General features: G+C 52.0%; 3 protein-coding genes across 3 annotated transcripts; 2 read left to right on the forward strand and 1 right to left on the reverse strand.

Annotated features, from left to right (window-relative positions):
• Window positions 1-5: 5 nt before the first annotated feature.
• Window positions 6-14,402, reverse strand: PRCC (proline rich mitotic checkpoint control factor). Its single transcript, XM_042440996.1, has 7 exons — window positions 13,320-14,402; window positions 12,722-12,769; window positions 11,526-12,089; window positions 11,128-11,274; window positions 2,265-2,408; window positions 1,821-1,886; window positions 6-1,335 (listed from the first exon to the last, which is right to left on the reverse strand). Exons 1-7 carry the CDS (start codon window positions 14,400-14,402, stop codon window positions 1,249-1,251), a joined length of 2,139 nt encoding a protein of 712 aa, XP_042296930.1. The 3' UTR covers window positions 6-1,248.
• On the forward strand, window positions 3,315-9,105 carry LOC121915227. Its single transcript, XM_042439241.1, has 2 exons — window positions 3,315-4,807; window positions 8,730-9,105. Exon 1 carries the CDS (start codon window positions 3,606-3,608, stop codon window positions 4,782-4,784), a length of 1,179 nt encoding a protein of 392 aa, XP_042295175.1. The 5' UTR covers window positions 3,315-3,605; the 3' UTR covers window positions 4,785-4,807; window positions 8,730-9,105.
• On the forward strand, window positions 14,090-23,502 carry HDGF (heparin binding growth factor). The gene is made up of 6 exons (XM_042439243.1): window positions 14,090-14,225; window positions 21,261-21,337; window positions 21,648-21,786; window positions 22,425-22,601; window positions 22,798-23,078; window positions 23,191-23,502. The coding sequence occupies exons 1-6, from the start codon at window positions 14,139-14,141 to the stop codon at window positions 23,195-23,197; spliced, it is 768 nt and encodes a 255-aa protein (XP_042295177.1). The 5' UTR covers window positions 14,090-14,138; the 3' UTR covers window positions 23,198-23,502.
• Window positions 23,503-26,857: the final 3,355 nt, after the last annotated feature.

Raw genomic sequence — 26,857 nt, forward strand, 5'->3', positions numbered from 1 at the left:
ATGGGTCTGAACGAGGTCTTTTATTTGGAATATTCAAAAGGAAAATGCAGTATTCCTAAGTACTAAAGAGTCCAGGAAATAAACTAGAACTTTCTCTTAGTAAAAATATCATTCCCCCAACTCCTGCAGCCAAGAAGACACCTCTTCCAAAAGGGGGGCAGCTGCAAAATGGACAACGGGCAACAAGACAAACAACCCAAGGAGGGTGGGGAGAAAGAGCCCGGGGGCACTTTAGAGGGTCAATGGGGAGCAAGGAGGGGGCTGGAGGGCTCTGGCCTGGAAACCCACCCTCTCCCCAGAAACAGAGAGAGAAGGGAAAGGGCACCCATCAGTTAGAAGGGGCATCCTCCTCCGCCAGAAGGGCTCCAGTGTGGGGCAGGAGGGGCATATGCACAGCCCCCTCCGCCCCACAGTAGAGCCTTGGGCTCAGCCCCACCTGCTCATGGCAGGGCCCATGGCTGGCAAGGCAACAAGAGGTCCCCAGAGCCTCAGGGGAAGAAGGGTGCCACTTACTGCATCCTTAGGGCTGGGCAGATACAGCAAGCCACCTGCTATGGCATTTGGTGCCAAGCATGCCAAACACTCTCGCTCAGGAGCAGAGGCCAGGGCTGCTTTCGGAACCAGCGTTCTCAAGCGGGAACTGAGATGGAGCTGCTGGTCCCTAACCCACAAAACCAGGAAGGGGAGGCTCTTTGGGGGACGCAGGGCCTGGAACGCAAATACACCCACCCCCCAAAAAAGAGGGAGCTGGACAGCCCAAGGGCTCTCAAGCAAATAGGACCCAAGCTCGACGCCCAGGGACTGAGGGGGCTATTGAGGCCACGAAGCAATAAGCCCTTCCTGCTGCACTCCACAGACAGGCTCCTCCATGGAAAGCGGGGAACAGGGGCTGCTGGTGTCCAGCTTGCCTGAGGCAGCCTCTGTGTCCTGAGGGCTACCAGAAGGGAAAAAGAGAGCAGTCCAAAGGGAAGGCTGTCCATCTGGTGGCCAGTGGGCAAATGTTGCAGACCTCAAGAGGATCTGTCCAGCCGTCCATCCTTCCCCTCCAGAGGAGCCTGGCCCAGTCCCCCTGCTAGGAAGCCACAGTGATCAGAGAGATGCCAGCGCCCACTGCTCCCTCGGCTGGCAGTGGTTGCCCGAGTGCCGCCTCCACCATCGCTCACTGGGGCACCTCCTTGCAGGAGTTGCAAGAGTCCTGGAGGCTGACCGGCTCACAGGCTGGCTGGCCACAAGCCAGGAGGAGAGGTCCTAAAAGCCATACTTGGCCTGTGTCTGCCGCCTGCTCAGCTTGTTCTCTGCCCACGTGTTCTTCAGCTCCAGCTCTCGTTCTTTTGCCTGGAGGACCCAGAGAGGTCGGCAAGGAGGAAAGAAGGCGCAGAGTTAAAGACAGAGGCCTGGCCTTTCTGATCCATACAACTAAGAGCCCTCATACAACCCATGCCAAAGCCAGCTGGGAGGAGGTGCCAGGGAGGGTCCCTAAAAGCCCTTCCCGAAAAGCCTCAGACTGCAGGATGGAAGAAGGGTGAAACTGAGGACAAAGAGAGAAAACAGAAGGCAAGCAAGCAAAAGGAGAAGAGCTACTGCGTGAATGCTCCAGAGCCTCAGCATGATTTTGACCATAGGAAGACATCTGCGCTAAGGCCACACAGGGGAGGGGTCTGTCTACAGCCACTTTCTGCCCTTGCAACCTGAGGGGAAGGCACTCCCAGCAAAGGAAAGAGATTAAATGCAGGCCCAACAAGACAGGAAAGATTAGGGGAAGCAGGAGATGGGGTGGGTGGGGGGGCTACATGGCCACAGCCGACCCAAGCGCCTCTCACCTGGTGAATCAGGTATGTGATCTGGTGCTTCCGCCGCTGCTGCCCTGTGGGCTGCTCCCCTTTTTTCTGCAGGGAGAAAAGGAAGTGGTGGGAGTCCCCACAAGAGCCCCCCCCCCATCATGGCACCAGTAAACAAGCTCCCATCCTGACCAAACTTGTTTTGCTTTTTAAGAGAATGAGTCACTGGGGCCTAGCCAGCCCTCCTGCACTTCAGAACTTTTCTGCAAAAACCTCAAAGGCCTAAAGCACAGTGGGCCACATGGAAACCAAATGTCTGCCAAGGAAGTCCCACAGTGGCAAAAACACCTGAAAGCCCCATACCGTCTTACACAGGAGATTAAAAGCACGTCAAGTTCTTTGCTCTTTCATGGAAAAATGGCTTCCCTCGGCATCATAAGAGGACAACTAAAGCCACCTAGAGAGGTGGAGTGCCCACCCACTCACCTTGCTGAAGGACTTCATGTTTTGCTCCTCCGTCAAGGACTTGGTCAGCCACTGCTGGGCCCCACTCAGCTGGTCATCTCCCTTGATCTCCACAAAGTTGATTTCCTCTCGCCCGCGGTTCCGCTTGCCTTGCAAGCGCTTGAACTGCACAAGGGGGTGAAGGAGGAGAAAATGGGGTTCTGTTGGGGGAGCTTGAAAAACACACATATACACATACACACCAGCAGGAAGCATCCTGCTGTCACCACAGGGCACAGCACCCGAAGCTTCCCCAACAACAAACCAAGGGCTCCTGGCCGAGGCAGAGCAATGGAGACTTCCAGCAGGCTCTCACCTTGCTCCCCAGTCCTGAGGTGCAGATGGCCCTGGTAGAGAGGGAGCCTGAGGGCTAGGAGGAGGACGGATAACCCACCATTGCCAATCAAGTCCTCCACCCCTTCCACCCTCTTTCTTGCCCCTCAGGCTGCAGGAGCCCTGACAAAGGGGATAAAACCTCTCGGATAAGCGAAGGTCTTGATGCCGACATTCAAGCAGAACCGAGGGTAGAGGTGTCCAGAGCCTCTGTGGACTCTATTAAACTGGATCGGTTTGAGAGAGCCGGATTGGGAGGCAGACCGAGAGGACGCGTTCGCGGGAGCTCCGCGTTCGCATCAACAAGGCGCTGTAAGGGGTTGCTGTCAGGAGGCTAAGCAACCGAAAAACCCACGGTAAAAACGTGAGTTTCAGAGGGGATTTTAGACACCCACCTATATCTACCTCCCGGGAAGACAAGCTGAAGGGAAGGTAAAGGGGGAATCATCCACGACTGCGCCAAAGGTAGCGGGTTCGCCCGCGAAGGAACGCCACCAATTTATTAGTTATTTTAAGAAGAGAAACCTTTTCAAGCAACCTGTTTAAAGCGGAGCCCTGATATGGACTGTCGGGTTATTAGTTCCAATTTAGAACTATACTTGTAAGCTTTATCTTCACAAGAAAAAGTGTGGCCTCAAACAAAGGTAGCATACACAACGTTGTGTGAGAGCAAGCTAAGTCTTTGTAAGGAAAAGAAAGAGTGTTGATGTTTAAAGGACCCCTTTTCAAGAACTATGCTTTAAAATATATACAACATATACAATTTTTTTTACTGTTGTTGGCTGAAGCGGCTGATTGAGAACATCTGGGAAGCAAACTCACTGTGCTGGAGAAAGCTGCTGATCTTGAATGAGATTCCTTTTGAAGTAAGACGGAGCTTGAATTTCCCCTCAGAGTGAGGGAGGTACGGCAGGAAGAGGTGTGGCGTAAGCTAACGCAAAGGATCTTGGGAGCTGTAGTCCAGAAGCCCAAGAACGAAAAGGGGGGGAAATGGATACCAGGAAAAAAACCCAAAGCCAAAAAAACAATTTAACAAGTCAAACACAATTTCAAAGAAGATCTTCCATGGAACTCCAATCATCTATGGATCAAAATACTTTATATTTTGAGGAAATTAAAAGGATAACTACACAACTAAGTATTCAAATGGACAACTTAAACAAGGACATGAATAATTTTAAAGTGGAAGTTAAAAAAGAATTACACAATGATTTGAAGGAAATAAAACAAACGATGGGAAAGATATCAGCTGAGATTTCCACTATAAAGGAAAAAATCAATAATTTGGAAGATAAACACACGGATATGCAAGGAGAATTAGAGGAAATTAAAGTAAGGCAAGACTGTTACGAGGACGATCAATTAATTTGGGAGACAAGGGCCAGAGAAAGATGTATAAAAATCAGAGGACTCCCTGAACAAGATGGTGAGGACTTATATTTAAGACTGGTTCCAATTCTAGCAAAATTTTTACATAAAGAGGAACAATCATGTCTATTGGAAATAGACCGGATGTTCAGACTGAACTCTAAAATTGCTAAACAAAAAAAAATACCGAGGGACATTGTGATTTATTTTTTAAGAAAAGAAATGAAGGACCGGATCTTAAAACTACACAATGAGAAACCTTTGGAAGTAGATGAAAAGACACTTCAGATCTTTAAAGATGTCCCGGCTAAAGTGTTGAAACGGAGGAAAGAGTACAAATTTTTAACAACTGAACTGAGACAAAATGATATTAACTATAGATGGCTATTACCGGAAGGAATTACCTTTTGGTACAAAAAGAAAAAAATTCAACTTAGAACTATTCAACAAGCTAGATTTTTTTGGAACCAATTTACAAAAGAAAAAAAGAAAACTACTCAACAAAGAAATAAGGACCCTACAAATAGAGAACAACAAGTTAAGCAAGTTGAAAAGGATTTGCAGAAACCATATCAATTTGAAAGCAAGGAAGAAACGAATACATTGACTCATACTATATCTAATCTGAAAATCTTAAAAGATCAACAAGATTGCACCGATGTAAAACCGGGAGCTAGTGCTGCAGCAAAGGATGGTGAAGATCAAAATCAAGATATGTCTTTCGAAGATGATGAAAGTAAAAGCTTAACCTCTGACACATCTGATAGAGAATCTGTTTTCAATGAAGAACAAATTGCTTAAATTTCTGACATGGAACGTAAAAGGTATAAACAGAATTATTAAGAGGAAAAAAGTGTTTTTATACTTGCAAAAGCAAAAGTGTGACATATGTTGTATTCAGGAGACACATATAAAAAAACAGGATCTGAAATATCTTGAAAACTGTAGATTAGGTCAATGTTTTGCCTCAGGATCAGAAAAAAAGAAAAAAGGGATTGCGCTTTACTTAAATAATAATATTAGGGCAGAAGAAATCCTGAATGACCCTAGAGGTCATTATATAGGAGTGATAACTCAAGTGTTAGAGCAAAAAACCTTGGTTCTTGGTGTATATGCTCCCACGGAGAAAAAAGATTTGTTTTACACCAATTTACTTAATAAAATTAAAGATATTAGCTTTGATAATATAATTTGTATGGGAGATTGGAACGGGGTTATAAATCCACAACTGGATAGACTGTCGGGGAAAAATATTAAAAAAACCCAGGGGAAATTACCCAAATCATTTTTTGAATTAATGGATTATTGTAAATTGTCAGATGCTTGGAGGCAGAAATATGACAAGGCAAAAGAATTTACTTTTTTCTCGGAGGTGCATAAATCATGGGCAAGATTAGATATGTTCTTAATCTCTTCAAATCTTTGTCCAGAAATAAAAGAAATAGAAATACTTCCAAAACCTCTCTCTGATCACAATCCAGTGGTAATGAAAATATCTGGAAAACAAAAACAATATAACTGGAGATTAAATGACTTATTACTAAAGGATCATAAAATTTTAAAAGAAGCAAAGAAAACCATCTCCAACTATTTTATAGAAAACACAAACCCTGATGTTGATATAAGAATAATATGGGATGCCTCTAAGGCAGTAATGCGAGGGTTTTTTATTCAAAAAGGCGCAGAGAAAAAAAAAGGAAAAGCAAAAAATTTTGGATAAGTTGCAAAATGAGCTAAAAGAAAAAGAAATGATGTTAATAAAATCCCCAAACAATAAAAATACTATAAATGAAATTAAATATATCCAAAAGCAGATCTCGATGATGCTAGTAGAAGAAATTAATAAAAAAATGAAAGCGACCAGACAAAGATTCTTCAATGAAGCTAATAAACCAGGTAAACTGTTAGCATATAAACTAAGAGAACTAAGAAACAGCAAAACGATTATGAAGGTAAAAGATAATGGATATTGCTACACTTCCCAAAAAGATATTCAAAATATTTTCACTAAGTATTATGCAAATTTATTTAGGAAAGAGAACATTCCAAAAGATCAAATTATAAAATACTTAGATAATAAAAAATTTAAAATTCTTTCGGAGGAACACAAAAAATCTCTAGACCAAGAAATAACAATTTCCGAATTAAGGGATGCAATCTCTTGCAGTAAAAATGGAAAAGCAACCGGACCAGATGGCTTTCCGGCAGAATATTATAAAACCTTTCAGGAACAGTTAGAACACCATCTACTAAAAACCATGAATGGAATATTGGAAGGGAATATTCCGGATTCCTGGAAAGACTCTAATACGGCTTTAATTTTAAAACCAGATAAAGATCCATCTAACCCGGAGAACTATCGCCCAATAGCGCTTTTAAACGTTGATTACAAAATATTTACTCATATACTAGCGAAAAGATTAAAAGCGATCCTTAAGGAATTGATCAATGAGGAACAAAGTGGATTTCTCCCTAATAGGAAAATTAAAGATAACATTAGACACATTGTAAATTTAATTAACTTGCATGAGAATAGAATTGACAAAAAATTAGCGTTGATCTTTATTGATTTTCAAAAAGCGTTTGACAATGTAAATTGGCTGTTCATGAAAGAAACTCTAAGAAGAATTAATATAGGAATGAAATTCTATACATGGATAGATAAAATCTATCAAACTCAATTTGCAAAAATCATAATAAATGGTGAAAAAACCAATAATATAGTCATATCCAAAGGCACCAGACAAGGCTGCCCTCTCTCACCTCTACTTTTTTATAACTATACTAGAAATTCTTAATAATGTAATAAGAGATGAGAGATCTGTGAGAGGGGTTAAAGTTAAAGATAACGAATTCAAGTTACGAGCATACGCGGATGATCTGGTTGTCTCATTATCAGAACCAATTAATGATATTATATACCTCAATGAAATCCTAGATAATTTTGGACAGGTATCAGGATTAAAGATCAATAAAGATAAAACAGCCATATTACCAATGAATTTGAATAAAGAAGAGCTATCAGAATTAGAAATCAAATCTACATACCAAATCCAAAAGAAAATAAAATATTTAGGTATAAACATTAGTACACAAAATGTTAATCTATTCAAAGAGAATTATGAGAAAACATGGAAAGAGATCAAAAAAGATATAAATAAGTGGAGCAAAATAGGTTTATCATGGCTTGGGAAAATATCTGCCATTAAAATGAATATACTACCCAAAATGATTTTTTTATTTCAATCTATCCCCATTATTTTGAATGATTTACCATTCAAAACGTGGCACAAGGATTTGACTAAATTTATTTGGGGAGGGAAGAAAGCCAGGGTAAGATTAAAGGAAATGCAGGACAGCAGTGACCGTGGAGGTCTAGCTCTCCCTGACTTTAGAATATATTACCAAGCATGCTGTTTTGAATGGATCTCAGATTGGTGTAAACTGGAAAATAAGAAAATGTTACAATTAGAAGGGAATGACATTATTTTTGGTTGGCATGCGTATCTTTTCTACAGAAAAATCGATGCCAATAAAGCTTTCACAAATCACATCATAAGGAAAGCACTTATTAAGGTTTGGATAAAACATTCACCTCAAATATACAGGAAAATACCTTTGTGGGTCTCAATTAACGAAGCGTTTTACAAAAATCAAGAATTAGCACCGAATACATGGTTAACATATAAAGACATAACGAAAAAAGATCCTAGATCAAATAAGTTAATTCTTAAATCACAGGAAGAATTAATAAATGAAGGCTATGCAATAACGTGGTTTAATTACAGACAACTTAAAGAAAAATTTATAATTGATAATAAAAAAGGATTTGAACTAGGAAAACTTGAAATAGATGAAATTATTTTCTCTAATAAACCACATAAGATTGCTAGATTTTACAGATTTTTGTTGAAACAAGAAATGCATGAAGAATGTATTAAAACATCAATGGTAAGATGGGCCCAAGATATACAACATACAATTCCCTTGACCCAATGGGAAAAAAACTGGAATAAAAGACTAAAGTATACAGTCAGTTATGATTTAAGAGAGAACTATTATAAAATGCAGTATCGATGGTATTTGACACCTACCAAACTGGCAAAAATTTATAAAGATATCAACGCAAATTGCTGGAAATGCGGTAAAGCACCAGGCTCTTTAATTCATATATGGTGGAAATGTGAGTATGCTAATAAATTTTGGAAACAAATTCATAACTGGATTCAAAAAATTTTGGAATTTAAGTTTAAAATGATACCAGAACTATATTTATTGAATATGGTAAGTGAGGAAGCATTAGAAAAAAAGCATGGGAAATTATTATTCTACTTGATAACAACAGCTAGAATAATATATGCAGCAAACTGGAAAAAGAAAACTCCAATTGATTTTGACAAATGGTGGTTAAAAATTTTAGATGTTTCAGAAATGGATAAACTAACATGTCTGATTCACGGATACTCATGGGAAACTAGCAAAGAGATATGGAAACCTTTGATAGACTTCTTTCATAAAGAAAAAAACATAGAAATAAGTTTGGAATGAAATTTAATAGTTATAATATAACTATAACGACAAAATACATCCAATCCTCCTTCTCACATGCATTTATTTTCTGCTGTGCCATTAATTTACAAATCTCAATTCAAGAACAGCTTGAGTACAATATATTTCTTTAAAAATCTCAATCCAATATGCATTTGAATATTAATTATTATTATCATTATTATTTTCTCCTTAAAGGGAACACCTCCAATTTGAGAACTGAAAAGGAAGGGGATCCTAATGAGGATATACTGCTCTGTAATGTAAAATAATTAAAGTTTAAGGTATGATACTCCAAGTAACAAATCTTTGATGTTTATAATGTTATTTTGTTTCAACAGAATAACAAGTTAAATAAGTAGCAAGTAAGTTACAATAGAATTACAGTTAGAACTGATCAAAAAGTATCGCTTTAAGAAAGGAAGTATCAGGAGCTTAGAAGGCTCATATTATGTTTTTTTTTAATCAAGATGTCTGTTTACTGTGTATAGTTATATGTTGTAAACTTTATTTATATATATGTGTAATTTTCTTGTTATGTTTGTCATGTCCATTTGTTGTACTGGAAAACTTAATAAAGATTAATTAAAAAAAAAAAAAAAAAACTGGATCGGTTTGAGTTGGTGAGTACCGATGATGTGGACAAGATCCTCGGAAGTGTTCGGAGGACGACTTGCTCTCTCGATCCCTGTCCCTCGTGGCTAGCGGCCCAGGGGGGACCGGCGGCAACTTCGTTGCTACGCCAGATTATTAATACATCTTTGAGGGAGGGCCAATTTCCATCAGAACTTAAATTGGCCATTGTAAAACCTATTTTAAAAAAGCCCTCCCTCGACCCCCTGGTACACATTATCGGCCAGTTTTGCTGCTGCCATTTTTGGGAAAGGTGATCGAGAGGGCGGTTGCAATCCAACTTCAGGCGGTCTTGGATGAAACGGATTATCTGGACCCATTTCAAACTGGCTTCCGGGCGGGTTACGGGGTTGAGACGGCCATGGTCGCCTTGGTCGATGATCTCCGTCTGGGCATCGACAGGGGAAGCGTGTCCCTGTTGGTGCTCTTGGACATCTCAGCGGCTTTCGATACCATAGACCATGGTATCCTTCTGGGGCGCCTGGCAGAGGTGGGAATCGGGGGCACTGCGCTCCAGTGGTTCCGGTCCTACCTCTCTGGGAGGTCCCAGATGGTGCAGCTGGGAGACGTGTGCTCCGACGAGCGGGCCCTTAAAACTGGGGTCCCTCAAGGAGCCATTCTGTCTCCCATGCTATTTAACATTTACATGAAACCGCTGGGAGAGATCATCCGGAGACATGGGGCGCGGGGTTATCAGTACGCTGATGACACCCAGATTATTTTCTCTATGTCTCCGACTGATGCAGTGACTGAGGATGGCGTCTCTCCTCTCGTGGCCTGTCTGGAGTCAGTAATGGGCTGGATGAGGGAAAACCGACTCAAATTGAATCCAGAGAAAACGGAGGTACTCGTGATAGGTTCCCCTGGTCCAGGAATGGCGGTGGTTCCACCTGTCCTGAACGGGGTCACGCTCCCTGTGAAGGACTCCGTGTGCAGTCTGGGGGTGCTTCTTGACTCGTCGCTTCACCTGACTGCTCAGGTGAACGCGACGGTCAGGAGCACCTGCCATCAGCTTCGGCTTATTCACCAGCTGCGCCCATACCTGGCCCAGAGGGATCTTGAAACAGTTGTACATGCTCTGGTAACCTCGAGACTGGATTTCTGCAATGTACTCTACATGGGGCAACCCTTATACCAAACCCGGAAGCTACAGATGGTGCAAAATATGGCAGCCAGGCTGGTCACTGGAGTTTCTAGGACCAGCCATATAACACCAGTGCTGAAAGATCTTCACTGGCTGCCGATTCGCTTCCGGGCCCAATATAAGGTGTTGGTGATCACCTATAAAGCCCTAAATGGCTTGGGCCCAGGATACCTGAAGGACCGCCTCTCCCCATATATTCCGTCCCGCACCCTCAAAACATCCGGGCAGCAACTACTAAAGGTGCCGGGGGCCAGACTCTCCTCCGTCACTAGGCGGACTTTCTCCATCGCTGCCCCGGCCCTTTGGAACACGCTGCCCATCGAGCTCCGCTCAACTACCTCCCTGGCCCAATTTAAGAAGGACCTGAAGACCTTCTTATTCCAGCAAGCATTCCCCCCATAAAAATTCCTAAGGGCCTCCCTCCTCTTCCGTGGCCATGAGGATGGGCTAATGGGGTTTTAGCTGTTTTATTTTTACTGTGTGGTTTTGTTTTTAATTCATTGAATGTATATGTATAATGTGTGTAAACCGCCCTGATCTAAGGAAGGTGCGGTATACAAATAAAACTTTTATTATTATTTTAAAGGTTCAGAAGGAAACCAGGAGAGAATATGGAGGGGCCTTCCCTGACTTCAGGGGGCTCCCGGGGGGCGGGTGCAATAGGTCTCCCACCTGCTGAACCTGCACCCTTGTGACTGCAGACATGGACAGACTCCACCAAGTGCAGAAGCTCTGCCCCCAATGCCCACCACCCCTGGCAGTCGCTGCAGCCCAAGGAATGCAACCACTGGCAAGGCAGAACCCAAGGTGGCTACTCACCGCTTCATCGTCCATGAAAGAGGAAGAAGAGGAGGAGGAGGAAGATGAAGCAGCAGTGGTAGAGGTAGCATCACTGCTGGCCTCCTGCTGCGGCCCCAGTGCAGGGTCTGTCTCCTGGTAATAGCCGCTGCTGTAGTACTCCTGGTGCTGAGAGAAAAGGGAAAGGATGGCCTCAGCGAGAGAGAAGCCATGCCGCTGCACCCTCCTCCTCCTCCTGCGCACATCTAAACTCCTTGCAATCCTCTCATCTCCTTTTCCCAGAGCTCAGATGGCCACCTTCTCCTCAGCTCTCAACTCTCAAGGGCCACAGAGAGCCTGTCTTGATCCTGCCTATCTTCCCCATAGCAAAGTTTTCTCGCCCAGGCACTGGCAGGAAGGGGGGGGGGGGGCTCTCCCACCTGATAGTAACTGCCGGTGGCCCCCGCTTCACTGAAGCCGTACTCTTCATCAGGCTTGGGTGCCCAGCCGTGGGAAATAACGCTTGAACCCGGCACCGTCTTGAACTCCAAAGGGGCGTTGGCAGCGGCTGTGGTGGCATCCTGGCCCTCGGGCTCCGTCCCAGGGGGCAGGTCGTCTGGCACCACCGTTCCCGTGAAGAGGAAGGCCTCTGGGCCGGTGGGGGCGGGCGGCTCCTTCCGCTCGGGCAAGGAGAAGTAGTTCTCGGGGGCCACCTCCTCGTCACTCTCGTTCTCCTCCTGGGTGATCTGCTTGGTCACCTGAAGGGCAGCGCTCTTGGCGGCCGCCTTGATGGCCGAGGGGGAGGGGGTGGTCGTGGTGGTTGTGACGGCGGAGGCGGCCTTGGGTAGCAGGGAGGGCTTGGGCTTAGAGGGGGGGCCCTCTGGGGAGCTCTCGGCTGCTTTCCTAGAGAAAACGTAGGGCAAGAGCGGCCGGTTGGTCTCCTTCACAGTCAGGTTTTTGGGCTGCGGAAGCAGAGCAGACAAGCCGGAGCCTTCGCCGTGGCCCTGTGGGAAAGTGACGAGGCCTGGAGGTTAGAAGAGGTGCCTCTTTGGCTGTTTTGTGTGTGTAGGCTTGGACCTCAATGACCGCTGGCCAGAGCTGGGCTCCTCCAGGATCCAGAACCACTAGCTGCCCATACCCCAGCCCCCTTTTTGAGTCGCTTGTCCCTCCGAGCCCCAGAAGAGAGAGGCAAAGGGGCAGAATGGGCCACCGCCTGGAAAGAGGCAGGGAAAGGATCACAGAATTGCAGAGTTGGAAGAGACCCCAAGGCCATTCAACCCAACCCCCTTTCTGCCATACAGGAGCTCTCCATCAAAGCATCCCCACTGATAGATGGGCATCCAGCCTCTGCTTAAAGACAGCCTCCATTGAGGGAGTGTGTCCCACTATCGAACAGCCCTTGCTGCCAGGAGGTTCCTCCTAATGTTGAGGTGGAATCTCTCTCCCTGGAGCTTGCATCCATTGAAAGGAGGACAGGGCACACAAACTCCCAGGGGAGGGATGACTGATGCCAGTGAAGGGCAATGCCACTCGTTGTCTGCCATGCAAGCAGAAGCAGCTTCTGGGGATCCTTTGAGCTCAGACCCGCCTGGCCAAGCCTCTCTCTTTCCTGGAGGCTGTGCAGGTGAGTCCTTACCTGGGAGGGGGGCTGCTTCTTAGCCGGCTCATCCTCCTCTGAATCTGACTGAAGGAGAGAGAGAGAAAGAGAGAGAAAGCGGTGAGCGCCAGAGGAAGGAGAGAAGGGCAGCAATTCAGGCAAGAGCTTTACGGAGGAGCCCCTTCCAAGCAGCGCCTGGAGCCCTGCAAGGCTGCACCTGGAGCCCAAAGCCACAAAGCGCAGCTCCTACGAAGGCTGCAAGGAGCCCGGTGGCTCAGGGGGCATGGCCATTCCTCACGGCCCACAAACCTTGGGGCTGAAGGGCCTGCGCCCAGACCCTGGCTGCCCCTTGGGCTCCTCTGGGGCAAAGAAGAGCCAACGGCGGTAACAGCAGCAGCATGGTCTTCCTGCTGAGGGCCAGGAGCCAGGGAAAGCCGCAGGGGCCCCAGCACTGGCGAATGGCTGCCAGGCCCCTCTCTGCTCCCAAAAGCAGGGCACAAGGTGCGAATCCGAAGAGCCAGGCTCCCTCAGAGAGAGAGGGGGGGGGCAGGGGAGGCTTCCCATTCCCGGCTCCTTCATCTGCGGAGGGAGACAGACGAGGAGCTCGAAGCCCCGTCGTCCTCTCGGCTCCGCTCACCTCCTCGGAGTGCAGCTGCGGGGCGGCGATGCGGACGGGCTGCGTCCTCTTCCTGGCCCCGGAGGAAAGAGCGGGAGGAGGAGGAGGGCGCAGCGGCGGCGGGAGGGCCGAGAAGAGGCCCCCGCGCTCCTCGCCGGCCTCCCCCCGCTCTCCTCCTCCTCCTCCTTCTTCCTCGGCTGCGTCGCTCTCGCCTTCCTCCTCCTCCTCGCTGCTGGCGTAGGCCACCAGAGACATGTTACGCGAGTGCGAGGCTCCTCCCTGGGCGCTAGGCCCCGCTCTCCCTCGGCGGAGCCCTCTAGGCCGCAGCGGCGCCCATGGCAGCTCCTGCCGTTCCCGCCTCTCCTCCGCGGCCCCGAGGCGCCTCCGGATAATGGCGGCCGCCGGGGAGCCCTGCCTCAGCGACTCCCAGAATCCCCCGCGCCGGAAGCGGCCATTGGCCCGCCTGCTGTAGCGCTCTCGCGCGGGGGCTGCCGGGAATGCGAGTCTCCCGTCGGCCCTTGCGGCAGCGGCGGAGAGCGGGCAAAATGGCCGCCGGTGGGCGGGGCCTCCTCCTCGAGCGCCAGAAGCGCCAAGCCCCGCCCCTCGCCGCCCGGACCCTGAAGCCAGCGCCGCCGCAATCGGGCCGCCTTCGGCTTCAATCCCTGGTTGCCTCTTCCTTCCTTCCGGGGCAGGAAGGGGAGGAGCCCTGTCGCAGCTCGCCCTCGGCCCCCTCCGCCTCCGAAGGAACCCAAACAAGCGCCGCGGCGAGGCCCGGAAGGGAAGGCGGCGAGGCCCCTGGGAAGGAGAAGCAGGCGGCGGAGGAGCCCCGCCAGGAGGGCCATGTCCCGCTCCAACCGGCCGCGCGAGTACAAGAGCGGAGACCTGGTCTTCGCCAAGATGAAGGGCTACCCGCACTGGCCCGCCAGGGTAAGGATGGCCCTCGAGAGGCAAAATGGCCGGAGGAGGAGGAGGAGGAGGAGGAGGAGGGGGCGGGAAGGGCGCCTTGGGAGCCACGGAGGCCTTGCCCTTCCTCCTCCTCCTCCTCCTCCTCCTCCTCCCAGGGAAGCCTTTGGCTGCTGCCTTGTGGGCAGATCGGAGCAGCATCCATGGAGCCCCATTGAGCAGCGCGTGCCTGCGGGGGCTTCAAGGGGCAAAGGAGGCGCCCCCGTCTGGAAGCACGCTGCCCCCAAAGGCCCTCACCCGCCTGGGCCCCTTCGGAGATCAGAGGGGGCTGGAGGGCCTCTGGAGGTGGCCTTCCTCTGCCATGGTGCCACCAGGGACCAGCATCGCCAGGCGGAAGGAGGAGGCTCACACAGATTGACCCCTCGGAAGAGGACTGGGGCCTGTGCCTGCCTCCCTCCCAGATGTGGGGATCCGGGAACACCTCTGCTTCAGAGGGATCCCAATGGAGTGAGACGGGGCTTGTATCCAGGGCCTATCCTTGGGGGGCTTTCCAGGAAGGAGGGCTGGCACCTCCTGGGCAGAGGAGGGTCTCTGAGGAAACAGAGACTAAATGCCCGTCTTGTTTGTGAGGAAAGAGGCCGTGGCAACCCATTGCACAACAGTCAATGCACCACTGTGGGTCGGATGTCAGGCTAGGACTCTGGAGGACCGGGCTCCGAATCCCTGGCCTGGAACCCCCCATCGGGACACCTGGGGCAAGCCATGCTCTTTCAGAGGAAGGCAATGGCCAGCCTCCTCTGAGCAAAGCCTGCCAGGAAAGCTCTAGAATAAGGTTGCCGTAGTCAGAGGCGACTGGAGGCGCGCAGCAACAAATGAAACACGTGAGCGGTTGTGTCGCTGTTCACAGCCCCAACATCAAGGCTTGTGCGTTGGCCAGGGTTTCTTTTATGGGGGGGAAGGCTATTAACACGGTTGGTAGGGAATCATGGATTCTTTCTATTAGGTCTCATGAGTACAGACTGTTTGTTTACTCATTACTATGCTAGATACACATTGCAGAGGGATCGGGGATAAGTGATAGAGGAAGAGGCATGGATCAACCCCGCTCCTTTGCCAGGCTGCGCTTCCCCACCTGTTAAACGCATAGGAGGTGGTTCATGAATTGGCCCTTCTGCCTCTCCCACTTGCGGCTCCGCTTTTAAAAGCCCCAGCTTTCCCCTCCTGCTCCTTGCCCCTTGTTGGGGCTATGAAGCGGAGGCTTCACCGCTGGTGCTGATGGAAGACCTTTCAACACAGTTACACAGTTTAGTATGTCTAGCGCAGAGCCAAGCCTGACATGCAAATATGCAGCTAGGCTCATCTCGAAAAGCCCGGCTGCGTGAGACTCTCTCTCCCGGTGTCTTCTTTTTGTTCCTTATAGATTTCTATAGGGGCATCCGGGACCCTTCTTCGGTGGCAGAAACGAAAGATCCATATGCAAGTGGCAGCTCTTTCTTTCTCTGTTGCTCTCGCAGTTTTGCTTGTAGGCTACAATCGTATCTGCTGACTGACATGATTAAAGCACTCCGGGTAAAATAAGTTCAGGGTTCAATGGAGATTAAAAGGAGTATTGCACACAATTGTGTTTGTATCCCAACAAAGCCCTTCCCCTCAGTTCCAGATAAAGGGTCCATCCAATGTGTCTTCACGATTCCCGGAAACACTACATCTCTGCCCCATGCCCAGGCCTTCGCGCATTGTGATCCATCCACATCCATCAGCCGCATCCTAAGTCAGGGTTTGGGTTCCTTCGGAGGCGGAGGGGGCTGAGGGCGAGCCAGGAAACCGGCTTATGCAGTATGTTTTTAATAAGGTGGCAGGCGCATTTGTGCCCCCCAGCCCCGTCTTAGGGGCTTATCCCCACATTTAGTTGCATAGGTCCTGAAATTTTCCTCACGGTGTTTGGGTGTTGCAGGCTCCAGAACCAGGGCTGTGCATGGTGCGCCACAGGCGTGGTGTGACAACTCATGGAGGGGCAGCGAGGTGCCCCGTGGTGTGTTGGTGGCGGCCTCTGCCAGGCCTGTTAATGCGCCAATAAGCCCTGACAGCCTTCTTGCTTGATTTGCTCTGACAGAGGTCAGGCCAACGCAGCGCGCCAACGATAGAAAAATTGATTTCTATGTCGAAAATGGATTTCTATGTCAGCACATCCCCCTTCCATAAGCAGCTAAGGTTTGTATGTGCAAAAGAGAGGTTGGGGGGGGTATGGCATGGGGGCCAAGAAGAGGCCATCTCCCAAAGCCTCTTGGCTTTGTGAGGCGGCTTATCAACCCTGCCACGCAGGGCAGGGTTGAGTGTGGCGCTGTTAAAGGCTGGCTCCCCACCCGGTTGGCATCCATGCCGCCTGGAGCCCTCTCTTCAAGGGCAGGATGAGCTGTCAATGAAATCAAAGCCCCCCCCCCCCAGAAGCCAAGGGACCTATGTGTGGAAGGGGGAGATGGGGGGGTTGTGGTTGTTGTTACCAGTCCCTTCCACCCCAGTTTTGGAATTTCCTGACGGTTTTCTTCCTGTGGCCTTTGGTTTTGGCATTGCCTTTTGAGACAAGAGTGGGCAAGTGCCATGCCTTCCTTGTGTCTGTGTGTGTTTGTGGTGGAGGGCATTTTAATTTCCATTTGCTCCGGCCTCAGACAGCAGCGGGGGTGCCTTCATACTGCTGCTGTTGTCGCTGCACAGGCTAATGGCAGCCTCCTTTCCTCCCAAGCGAAGCCACCGTCATTCCTGGAGGCTGGGCTTCCTCTAGCCGCCATGGCCTGCTACCGACCAACGGTTGGCAAGGAGGAAGAAGAAAGGAACAGCAGGGAAAGCAAAGAGGAGGAGGGAACAAGCGAGGCGGCCGCCTCTCCCCAGAGAGAGAGAGAGAGAAAGAAAGAAAGGAAAGGGGAGAGAGGCAGGCCTTGTGGTTTCCCCACAGCACAAGAGGGCCTGGATCTCGGATAACAGGAGGAGGCGGCAGTGGCTGGGATTATGGGTCCCTCGCCCCCCAGGAAGGCCAGATGGCCCTTCCTCTCCAGGAGGGGCTTCTGTTTCGGCGCCTTCCCGCCCCCAGGTCCCCATGGAGGCCTGCAGGGCAACATGGCTGCCTCCCTCCTTCCCTTCCAGAGTGGCGCCTGGCACCAGCCCAGCTTAAGCCACCCTCCCTCGGTGCCCGGGCCGACTGCGTGCATGTGCCAGCCTTGTCGTCGTTGCTTAAAATTGTGGCAACCCCTCTCTTCCCCACACAGTCACAGTGTCTGGGGCTTGGCACCACAGGAGGTTGCAGAGCGGCACCACAGCTGTGGCAAGGGTTGGGTTTTATTGGTTGGTTTAGAACATTTTTAAACTGCCCGCTAGCCAAAGATGTCTGAGTGCTGCATATACAGTTTGTTATAAATAGGAAATCTTTTAGAAATGCAACAAAGACTGGAGAAGCAGAATGTAAACAAAAACAAACAAACTGGTTAATAGAAGGCAAAACTACAGTATTTGGCATACAAATACAAGCGGGATAAAGGAGCAAAAGCTCTAACACAATCTTCACTGCCACCTCTATTCCTACTGATGTTATTGTCTGCCTTTAAGGCAACCCTAAAGCAGCCCTATTGTGGAGTTTTCAAAGCAAGATTTGTTCAGAGAGGGTTTGCCACCATGGCCTTCCTCTGAAGCTGAGAGAGTGCGACTTACTCATGGTCACCCAATGGGTTTGCATGGGGGAGAGGGGTCTTCAGATCCATATTCCAGCGCTCAGACCACTAGCCACATGGGCTCCCGCTGGCAACTAGGCCCTACTGCTGCCTGCCTGCAGGGATCTTGCATAATGAACCAACTCAGGAGTTTCATAAGTCACAGACATGCTTTCAAATACTTTTACTTGTTAATCCTTCTAATGTGTTTTTAGTCTGTTTACATTATATTTTAGAATTTTTTGTGCTATGCTTAAATGGACTTTTTTTCCTATGCTAACCAGATACCATCTGACCCAGGGCTGGGTATAAGTATTTTAATAAATGAATAGGTCTCTACCTTCACATTGCTTCGGATGTAGAGAAGAGATGGGTCACAGGAGGGAATCGGGGTCAGAGTCAATGGCTTATTCCAGGTTAATTTGCTGGAGGTTAATTTTCAGAGTTGTCTGAACTCAGGGCGAAAGAGGCGGCCTCTGGAAGTATGTTATCTAGCCATCCTATGCTCAGCAAGCCCGAGATGGGCACTGCTGCTGTGGGTTTGCCCCACTTGTGGCCTCTGCAGAAAGAGGAGAATGTGCATGGGGCGCATGCATGCACCCCTGCCTCCCTCCCTTTGTGTCAACCTCTCCTGCCAGAGGCCCAGTGTGCCTTCCTGGCCCCACCTGTTCAAAGTCTGCCTCTCTAGGGCTGGCATTAGCCAGGTGGGGGGGAGGGGATAAAATAATGGCGGCCTTTGTGCATGCCAAGGTGTGCGGGGAGCAAGGGAGCTGGCTGCCTTCTCCCCAGGAGCATGGTCCATGGGCAGCAAGTGTGCTGGGGATGATGGGAGTTCCAGTGATGCAGCAGTCCTTCTGGACCCATCTGGTGGCACGGAGAGAGACAAGGGAGCCCATTGTGGGTCCCCAAACCCCAGACACTAACCCTCACACCCTCCTAGGGCTACCAGTGCCACTTGTTCCAAGGGCCATCTGAGCTGTGCCGTACCCTGAGCAGGGGCAGAGGAAACCTGTTGGGAAGTTCCTTTTTCCAGTTTACCCCCTAACAGGATGTTCTGTGGTGGTGATGGCTGATCCCTCCTTTTGCAAAACCCAGGGGGAGGGCACAGCTGTTGCAATGCCCCTGGCTTGCTGCCCTCCCACTTAGTCCATGCTCCCATGGGCTGAGAGATGCTGGGGGCAAAGGGACACGGCTGCCTTAGCAGCAGCCCCCTGGTACCCCCACCCAGCCCCTCGAAGTCAGCAGGGGCTTCCAACTGGTTCCCTTGCTCTAACAAGGCCTGGAAGTGGGCTTTACCAGATCCACTTTCCTGCCAGGCCCCCAGATCTCCATGTGGGGCTACCCTTTCCTCCTCTCCCTCCTCCCTCAAGAGCTGCTTTCCTCAGCTGCCATGGGTGCCTTTGTTTGCCCCTCTGCTCCTGCTGGAGTCGAAAGAGGTGGCCACCAGTGCCAGGTGACTAAGCAAAGAGAAGGAGGGAGGGGCGGGCAAGGAAGAGCCAGGAGATTTGGTTTACCCGTGTGGCCAGAGCCTAGGTGTCTGTGGGGATGGGTGGCCAAGCCTGTGGCCCAAGCAGTCGGCCCCCCATCCAGCATGGATGCCCTTGTGCAATGTGGCTTTGCAGAGGCTCTTCCTTCTCTGTTGTAAAGGGGCCTCACCCGTTCTCCCTCCCAGGGAGCATTGGCATCCCACATCCTGTGGCTGGAGAAGGAGATAACGCACCACAAGGGAGATGGGCAAAGCCCTGGGCCAGGGCTGGTGGTGGGCTCTCCCTACATACTCCTTCAGAACATTCCGGAAGTACAGGGAAACAGGACCATTGCCATCAGGCCTTGTGGTTTGGTGTGGGGGGGGGTTCATGTCCTTCTCTCTTGGAGTCTTAATGCTTCCTGCTCTTCCCTTTGGGAACATAGTTTGAAAAGAGGTGTGAGAGCATTGTGAGGAGATGAGGCCAGTGCTACTCTGTGAGGGGGTACCCGCTTCACCCACACCCCCATGGCCAGTGTGCTCCCCACAGCAGATGGGAGTGCCCCCTGCATCTCTGGGGCAGGAGGGGCGCTTTTGCTGATCTGGGGCTTCCCAGCTCCTTTGTAAGGGCTTCTTTGTCACCTGCCACCTCTTGGGAATATTGGTTTACCCCTAGCCTCCCCCCCCCCAAGACCCACCTGCCAGTCCCAAAGCCCAAAGGGACTTCAAATGTCCCAAAGGAGGTGGGGAGCAGGGGTGGGGCTTTTTGTATGTAAGTATTTTAAAGGTTTGGAGGCAGGAAGGAAGGAAGGAAGGAAGGAAGGAAGGAAGGAAGGAAGGAAGGAAAAAAAGCTGGTCCCCTCTATCCCTCCCTCTGTGGATCTGGCTGGCCCAGTGGCTGGCGAGGGGTCTGTGTTTCTCTTTTGAAGGGGTGTGGGGTGGAGCAAAGTTGGCATTATTTTGGAGAGGGGCTGTGGCGGTAGACCTGTGCTTGTCCAGAGCTGGGGTGGGAGGCCCCTATTGTGTGTTGTCCCTCCCTTCCCTGCCTGCAGAATGTGCTGAGCTCAGCCTCAGTCTAGACAAGGGCTGAAAGGGGGAAGGGCGGGGGTCCGCCATGCCTCCTGGGCAGAGACAGGGAAAGGGTGAGTGGCACAGAGCAGGAGGGAGGACCCCGCTTGCCTTGCAGGCTTGTGCACCATGGACATGCACAGGGGGCCATGCACAGCCAGCAGCTCTCCTGGGATGCAGCCAACATCTGTATATTGTGCATCTAACACTGGCCAGCTGGGAAGGGATTCTGCAAGCAGGACACAAAAACCACCAGCTGTCCATCCTGTTTTTTGTCCTAAGCCACTAGAAGTACAGAGGGCAAGGTATAGTTTCTCAGCACATGGAAGCATTGTTTGGCTCTCATGGCTGGGCCCCACTGACAGCTCATGCCCCAGCCTTTCTGTTGTTGTTGTTCTTGTGTGCCTTCAAGTCTAAAGCCCCTAAACCAGTGGCTGTGGGCAGCCAATTCCCTATCTTAATAACTCTGGATCCTGGTGGGGAGACCAGGGGCAGTCTATGGAGTGGCACTTAGAATTCCCAGCCACAGGTCTCCTCTATTGCCTCCCAAACTACAAATCCCAAGATCCCACAGGTTGGTAGTTAAAGTAACTGTAACACCATAACTATGTAGTGTGAACTGGCTCCAAAATCCCTGGGGCTCGTGGGCTGGAAATTTAGTGACACTTCCCTTTCTACCTACCAGCAGAAAAAGGGGGGTGCCCTACATCTGACAGCTTTGGGCACCTCATTGGGGAGAGTGTAGTAAGTCCCCTGCCCTAAAGAAGAAGTAATGATCACAGGCCAAGCCCAACGTTCCTCTCATCTGCTCTTCCCCTTTCTCCCCAGATTGACGAGATGCCAGAGTCGGCCATCAAGTCAGCCTCCAACAAATACCAGGTCTTCTTCTTTGGGACTCATGAAACGTGAGTATGCTGGAGGGTAAAGAGGGCCATGGGCCCGATCCCCAGGGCCCCCACCCGGCCTGCATGGCCCTCTTCCCTCGTGTCGCCTTTGGAAGGCTGCCCACAAGTAGCCCACAGAGACAACAGGCAGCCTCCTGCTAGCAATTCCAACACTGTGCTTTGGGGTCCCTTTCCCTGCTCTTCTAGGAGTCCCTCATGGAACATGAGCTGCCCCCTCTTCCTTATTGGGGGAGCCTGCACAGCCATGCCATGTCACCCACCCACCCGGCTTGTGCGCTCATGACCCCTGCCCTCCCTCCCCTTCCCACAGGGCCTTCCTGGGACCCAAAGACCTCTTTCCCTATGAGGAGTGCAAGGCAAAGTTTGGCAAGGCCAACAAGCGGAAAGGCTTCAGTGAAGGCCTCTGGGAGATCGAGAACAACCCCACCGTCAAGGCCTCGGGATACCAGGTGGGTCTCTGGTTGCGGCAAGGGGTTGTTGGGACCCTGTCTGAAAAGTGGTCTGCTCCCACTTGGCCCTGTTTGGGGTGAGGGAAAGGGGCACAGGCGGCCTAATATGGTCTTTTCCCAGTTCTTTGCATACCCTAGCGTGGCTCCTCCTTGGTCCTTTTAAACCTACCCCCTCCCCAAACTCCACAGGGGCCCCCGTGTGACTTCTTGGCAATATATGGGGCCCATGGGAAGGAGAAGAGAGGAGTAAGGAGAGAGGCTGGGCAGCCCTTGCCACCATCTCCTGCCACCCCACTCAGCTTGGGGCACCACACAGAGCCTCCCCTTGGAGCCTGGCTCCCTCTCTTCCTTGCCCCACACTGCTTGCCATGGGGTGGTGGCAGGCAGAGTGCCTGGAGGCCTTGGGAGCAGGGGTGAGGGACGGTGGCTGGTCCTTCAGAGAGCGCATGGTCTGAGGCTGTAATATCTTTCTCCAAGGTGCCAACAAAAGGGGCAGCAATGGGAGAAGCGGGGCCAGGCCGAAGCCTACCTGGATTTTGCCCCCAGTGCCTCAAACCCCTCCCCCCGGTCCATTTTCACCCCTGCATTTGTGTGCAGCTCCTTCCATCTCTCTAACTCTCCCCACCATCCCTTTGCAGCCCACCCAGAAGAAGGCCTCTGCCACGGAGGATGCCAAGAGCGAGCGGGAGAGTGGCAAGAAAGGCAGCCCTGAGGGGAGCAGCGATGAGGAGGGCAACCTGGTGATCGATGAACAGTCCAAGGAGAAGAATGAGAAGGTGGCTGGGAATAAGCGGAAAGCAGAGGGTGCTCTGGAGGTAGGACCTAGGGCTTGTTTGTCCATCCAGCCTCCCTGCCTGCCTACTCCTTGCCCTCAGACAATCTGTGCTGGCACCTGCACTGTTTGCCAGCCTTCCTGATCACCATGGCTGAAGTGTATGTGTACACATAGGTACACATGTACATGTGTTCCCTGACCTGGCAATTTCTCTCCCCCCCCCCCCTTTGTCATAGGATTCCTCCCCCAAGCGCATCAAGGAAGCTGAGGCCCAGGAGGATGCTGGGGAGAAGCCAGGCTGCGAAGGAGCCCCCCAGGAGGCGGCTGAGAAGCAGAAGCCCAGCGTCCCGGCAGGGGATCAGGAGACAAAAAGCGGTGGGGGCAGCAACCCGGCTGACAAGCCCAGAGCAGAGGATGAAGGGAAGGAGAAAGCCACCACTGAGGAGGAAGAGGACGAGGAGGAGGAAGACGAGGAGGAGGAAGATGAGGAGGAGGGGAGCAGAGATCACAAGGAGAGGTGGGTGCGGACAAACAGTGCAGGGAGGCAGCGGGCAGAACGGCTCAAAGGGAAGTTGTGTCGTCCAGAGGGACACTGGAGGTGAAAGGTGTCTTTTCTTTCCCTTTCCTAGCCTGTAACTAGCCGGCCCACCTGGTCGTTGGACCCGATCCTGACCTGCTGGTTTCTCTGGGTGCTAAGAGCCAGATTTTCCTGCCCCGGCTTGCCATCTCTGCCACTTCGGAGGGAGGGGAAAGATCCGCAGCCGAGGCACCAACATTTCTACAGAAGCGAATGGAAATCGACCCACCCAGCCAACCTGCGTCTCTCCCGTCTGGCCGTTTTGCCAGCCCCGCTCTTTGAGTTAGTTACTTCTCGGGTTGGGAGTGCTCAGCAGCCACTTTGAAATAAAAGCAGTTGAATGCCTTTTTAAAAAAATAATAAATACGTGCCCGCGAGTGTTTCTTCCTGCACCACTTGGCTCCGGTGGGAGATCTGGAGCGAAGGCCGCGGCCCTAAATATGCACCCCTTGTTCTCTCCATATTGTCATCGCAGGTGTGGACAGCTCTGGCACCCACAAAGTGCTCTTGCCGTCTAGGGACCCATGCACATTTGCCCTTTGCTTTGCTCAGCACTGAGGCTGCATTGAAGGCTGAGTAAGAGGGGGATGTGAGCACATGCTCTCTGGAGGCTGCCGGAAGGAAGGGGTGTGCTGCTTGTGCCCCACATTTAGGAGAGATGCCAGTGAAGGAGGAGCCTGACCCACAGATCACTCCACTCTCGAGTCTTGGGCCCAGCCTGCAGGGTTATCTGCCCACTGAGGTGCCACTGACTCCTTGGTTGGCCTTCCTGCCATCCTAAGCCTGTTCCCCTTCCCCACAAGCAGGGAATGTGAGAGGCACTATCCACACAATGAAGTGTTCTGTGGAGGAGGGAGAGATTGCCTAGGGGCCATAAACAACACCTGTCTGCACACTTACACCCCTCTGTCTGTCTGTCTGTCCCTTCCTCCCGCAGTAGAGCTGTTTAGGACTGGACCAGAGCAGGGGCTGGGGTTGTGGGGTGAAACTGTGGCCCCTCATTGTCAGGGCCTGGGCAATGCTTTCCACAGCACAAGAGGAAGGCAGTGTGGAACGGGTGAAGAGAAGTGGCATTTAGCCAGTGGCACCTCCAGGCCTAGTAAGGGGCAGCCATTTACCTCCCATGATGCTCCAGGGTGGTGCTCAGGAGAGGAGCATTGTGGGAAGTAAACAGACCCACAGCCTGGCTGCTGCCCAGAGTACTGGGCCGAGAAAGAAAAGGCAACTAGGGGAGGCAGGGCCAGGGTAATGGTTGACCCTGGCAGTGGCCAAGGAGGCCCATTGCTGGCCCCGGCCCTGCCTCTCCTTTGGGGCATCCTTCTTGACTGCAGGGGCCTTCTTAGTCAGTGTCCAAGCCCAACTCTGACCTCACAACCGGCTGTGGAACCCTGCTGGCCTCAGTTTCCCCAGAGCCCTGGGAGGATTCCAGCTCAGGGAACGGCCGGTTGGCATCAAGGCAGGGCCTCCTCCTCCTGGGTGGCACGATGGGAGGAGGGCTCTCCCAGTTTCGCAGAAGGTAAAGAGGCGCAGGAGGGAGGCACAAGCCTTTCTTCGCAGGTACCTGCAGTGTTTGGCCAAGAGGCATGGTGGCTGTTTGGCCTCTCTGCCACCATGGGAGCTCAGGCAAGAACCTGGGTCTGTCCTGCTGAGGGGGCAGTCACCTGTTTGGTGGATCCAGGTAGACCCCGCAGTGGGCAGATCCAGGCCTTCTCCCTTACCTCGCCCCTGCCCTCCTGAATGTGCCAACCCCACCTGCCTTGTTCACCATCCCTCCCTCATTGCGTTCTTCCTTCCAGGAGATCCAGCCAGCCAGTGGATGAGGCAAAGTGAGTGCCCCCAAACCCTAAGGCCTGGGCTGTGGGGCAGGAGGGGGCTCCTAAGGCTGCCCCCACCCACCTGCTGGCACCCGAAGGAGGGTGAGGCAGACGGGTCTTTGAGCCAGTCGGGCTGGGTGTGCATGTGAGGTGACCTGCTGGAGAGACCTCTGCCCCAGGGACTTAGCAAGGAGGTGGGCAGGGGATCTGCCCAGGCCTCCCTCAGTGGCAAACTGGGTCCCTGAGAAGATGGTGGGCCCTCTCCTATCTGGATGTAGCCCCCAGTCCCTCTCAGTGGGGCTCCTGCAGAGGGAGAGGGGGTTGGCCACCTGGGCAGGGAAGCTGGAGGAAGGCCGGGGCCCCTGGCACCCCACCCCTGCCCAAGTGCCTTGCCATATCCAGAGGGAATGTCTTCCTCCCCTTTCAGGCTGCCAGAGGTGAAGGAGGACCAGGAGGATGGTGAGTGGGGATCCAAGGAGCGACTGAGGTGTGCATGGATGTGCCAGGGCTGAACCAAGCCTCCCTCCCCCCCCAAAAAATGGCCTGCCTTTGCTCAAAAGAGTGGGTGCAGTGCCTCCTTCTTCCCTCCTAGAGAGACATGGTCTTAGGCGCCTTCAGAGGACTCAAGACCAAAGTGGGAACTTACGGGGCTTGGGGCTGGTTTATGAAGCTGAGGCATGTGGCTGCTGCCAGCGGTGCATTGGCCCCCCCCCCCCGCCCCCTCCCCTCCATAAAGGTTGAGGGGAAAGTGGGGGGGGACACTAATCACCCCAACTTGGCCTTTGCCTCCCCTTTCAGGAGGCCGCATCTTGCCTGCTCCCTCGGAGCCCCACTTGGCCCCATCTGGCCCGCTGGAGACCCTGCCACCAACCGCCTGCGCACCGTGGCCAGAGCCCCCTCTCACCCTGGAGGCCCTGCAGGGGCAGCTGGAGGCGCTGAAGGAGATGCAGGCCCAGTACCTCCGGGGGCGTAAGTACCCCCTTTGCCCCACCTGGGCCCCAGATGGGTGCAGGTGCTGCTGGCACTGCCCCATTGCCACTTTCTCACTCCTGCAGAGCTAAAGATCCGCCGTGCCTGCAGGGTCTTCCCGCGCAGCCTGCGGACCCTCAGCCTCCAGCTCTCCCGTGCCCGCAGGAGGCTGGTCCGAACTGAGGTCCGGGTACAGCGCCAAGAGCCAGAAGGTGAGCCGGGTCCCTTCTCGTCCCTGCCTTTCCTGTGTGATGTCAAGGCTCCTTCCCCCCAGATCTCCTCCTGCTCCACCCCATGGCAGTGCCCCTAGTAGTGGAGAGGCTTTGCCACCCATCTGCCCCCTTCTCCTCTCTTTCAGGCCCAAAGGCAGCTCCTCCGCAGCTGAAGACGACACGCAGCAGTAAGGAGCCGGGGTGGTGGTGGTGGTGAGGGGCCTCTGGGGTCTGGGGCCACCCTGGTGGTTGACCCCTTTCTCCCCTCTGCTTGCAGGCCTCTCCCGAGGGGACCCCCTGGCGGTGGTGGCCGCCTCCTCCCGGCCCTTCCTGGCCCTCTCCTCTTGCTCCTCACTCTCCTCAGTCTTCCTGGGGTCCTGCCGGGAAGTGGGGGCTCCCTTGGACCCCTCCCCACCCCCCTCCAGCTTCTCCCTCTTCCCTCCCCACCCTTTCCCCCCTCCGCCGCCCTCTCCGCCTCCACTGAAGCCTGAGCTTAAGGACCTGAGAGAAGCACTGGAGACTTTCCTTGCGCTGCAGGGCCACCACCTCCAGGACCGTAAGTCTCCTCCCCCCCATGGTCATGGTGATGGGGGACAGCAAAGACAACCCCAGCCCCTTCCATCCACCAACTTTTGGCCCAGTCACCCACTGCCCAGCACCCCTGCCCTGCCTGCCTGCCTGAGACTCCTCCATCGCTACCAAGATGTGGCCAGCGCACCTTGCG

This window comes from Sceloporus undulatus, chromosome 9 (genome assembly GCF_019175285.1).
Source record: "Sceloporus undulatus isolate JIND9_A2432 ecotype Alabama chromosome 9, SceUnd_v1.1, whole genome shotgun sequence".
Classification (NCBI taxonomy): Eukaryota; Metazoa; Chordata; class Lepidosauria; order Squamata; family Phrynosomatidae; genus Sceloporus; species Sceloporus undulatus.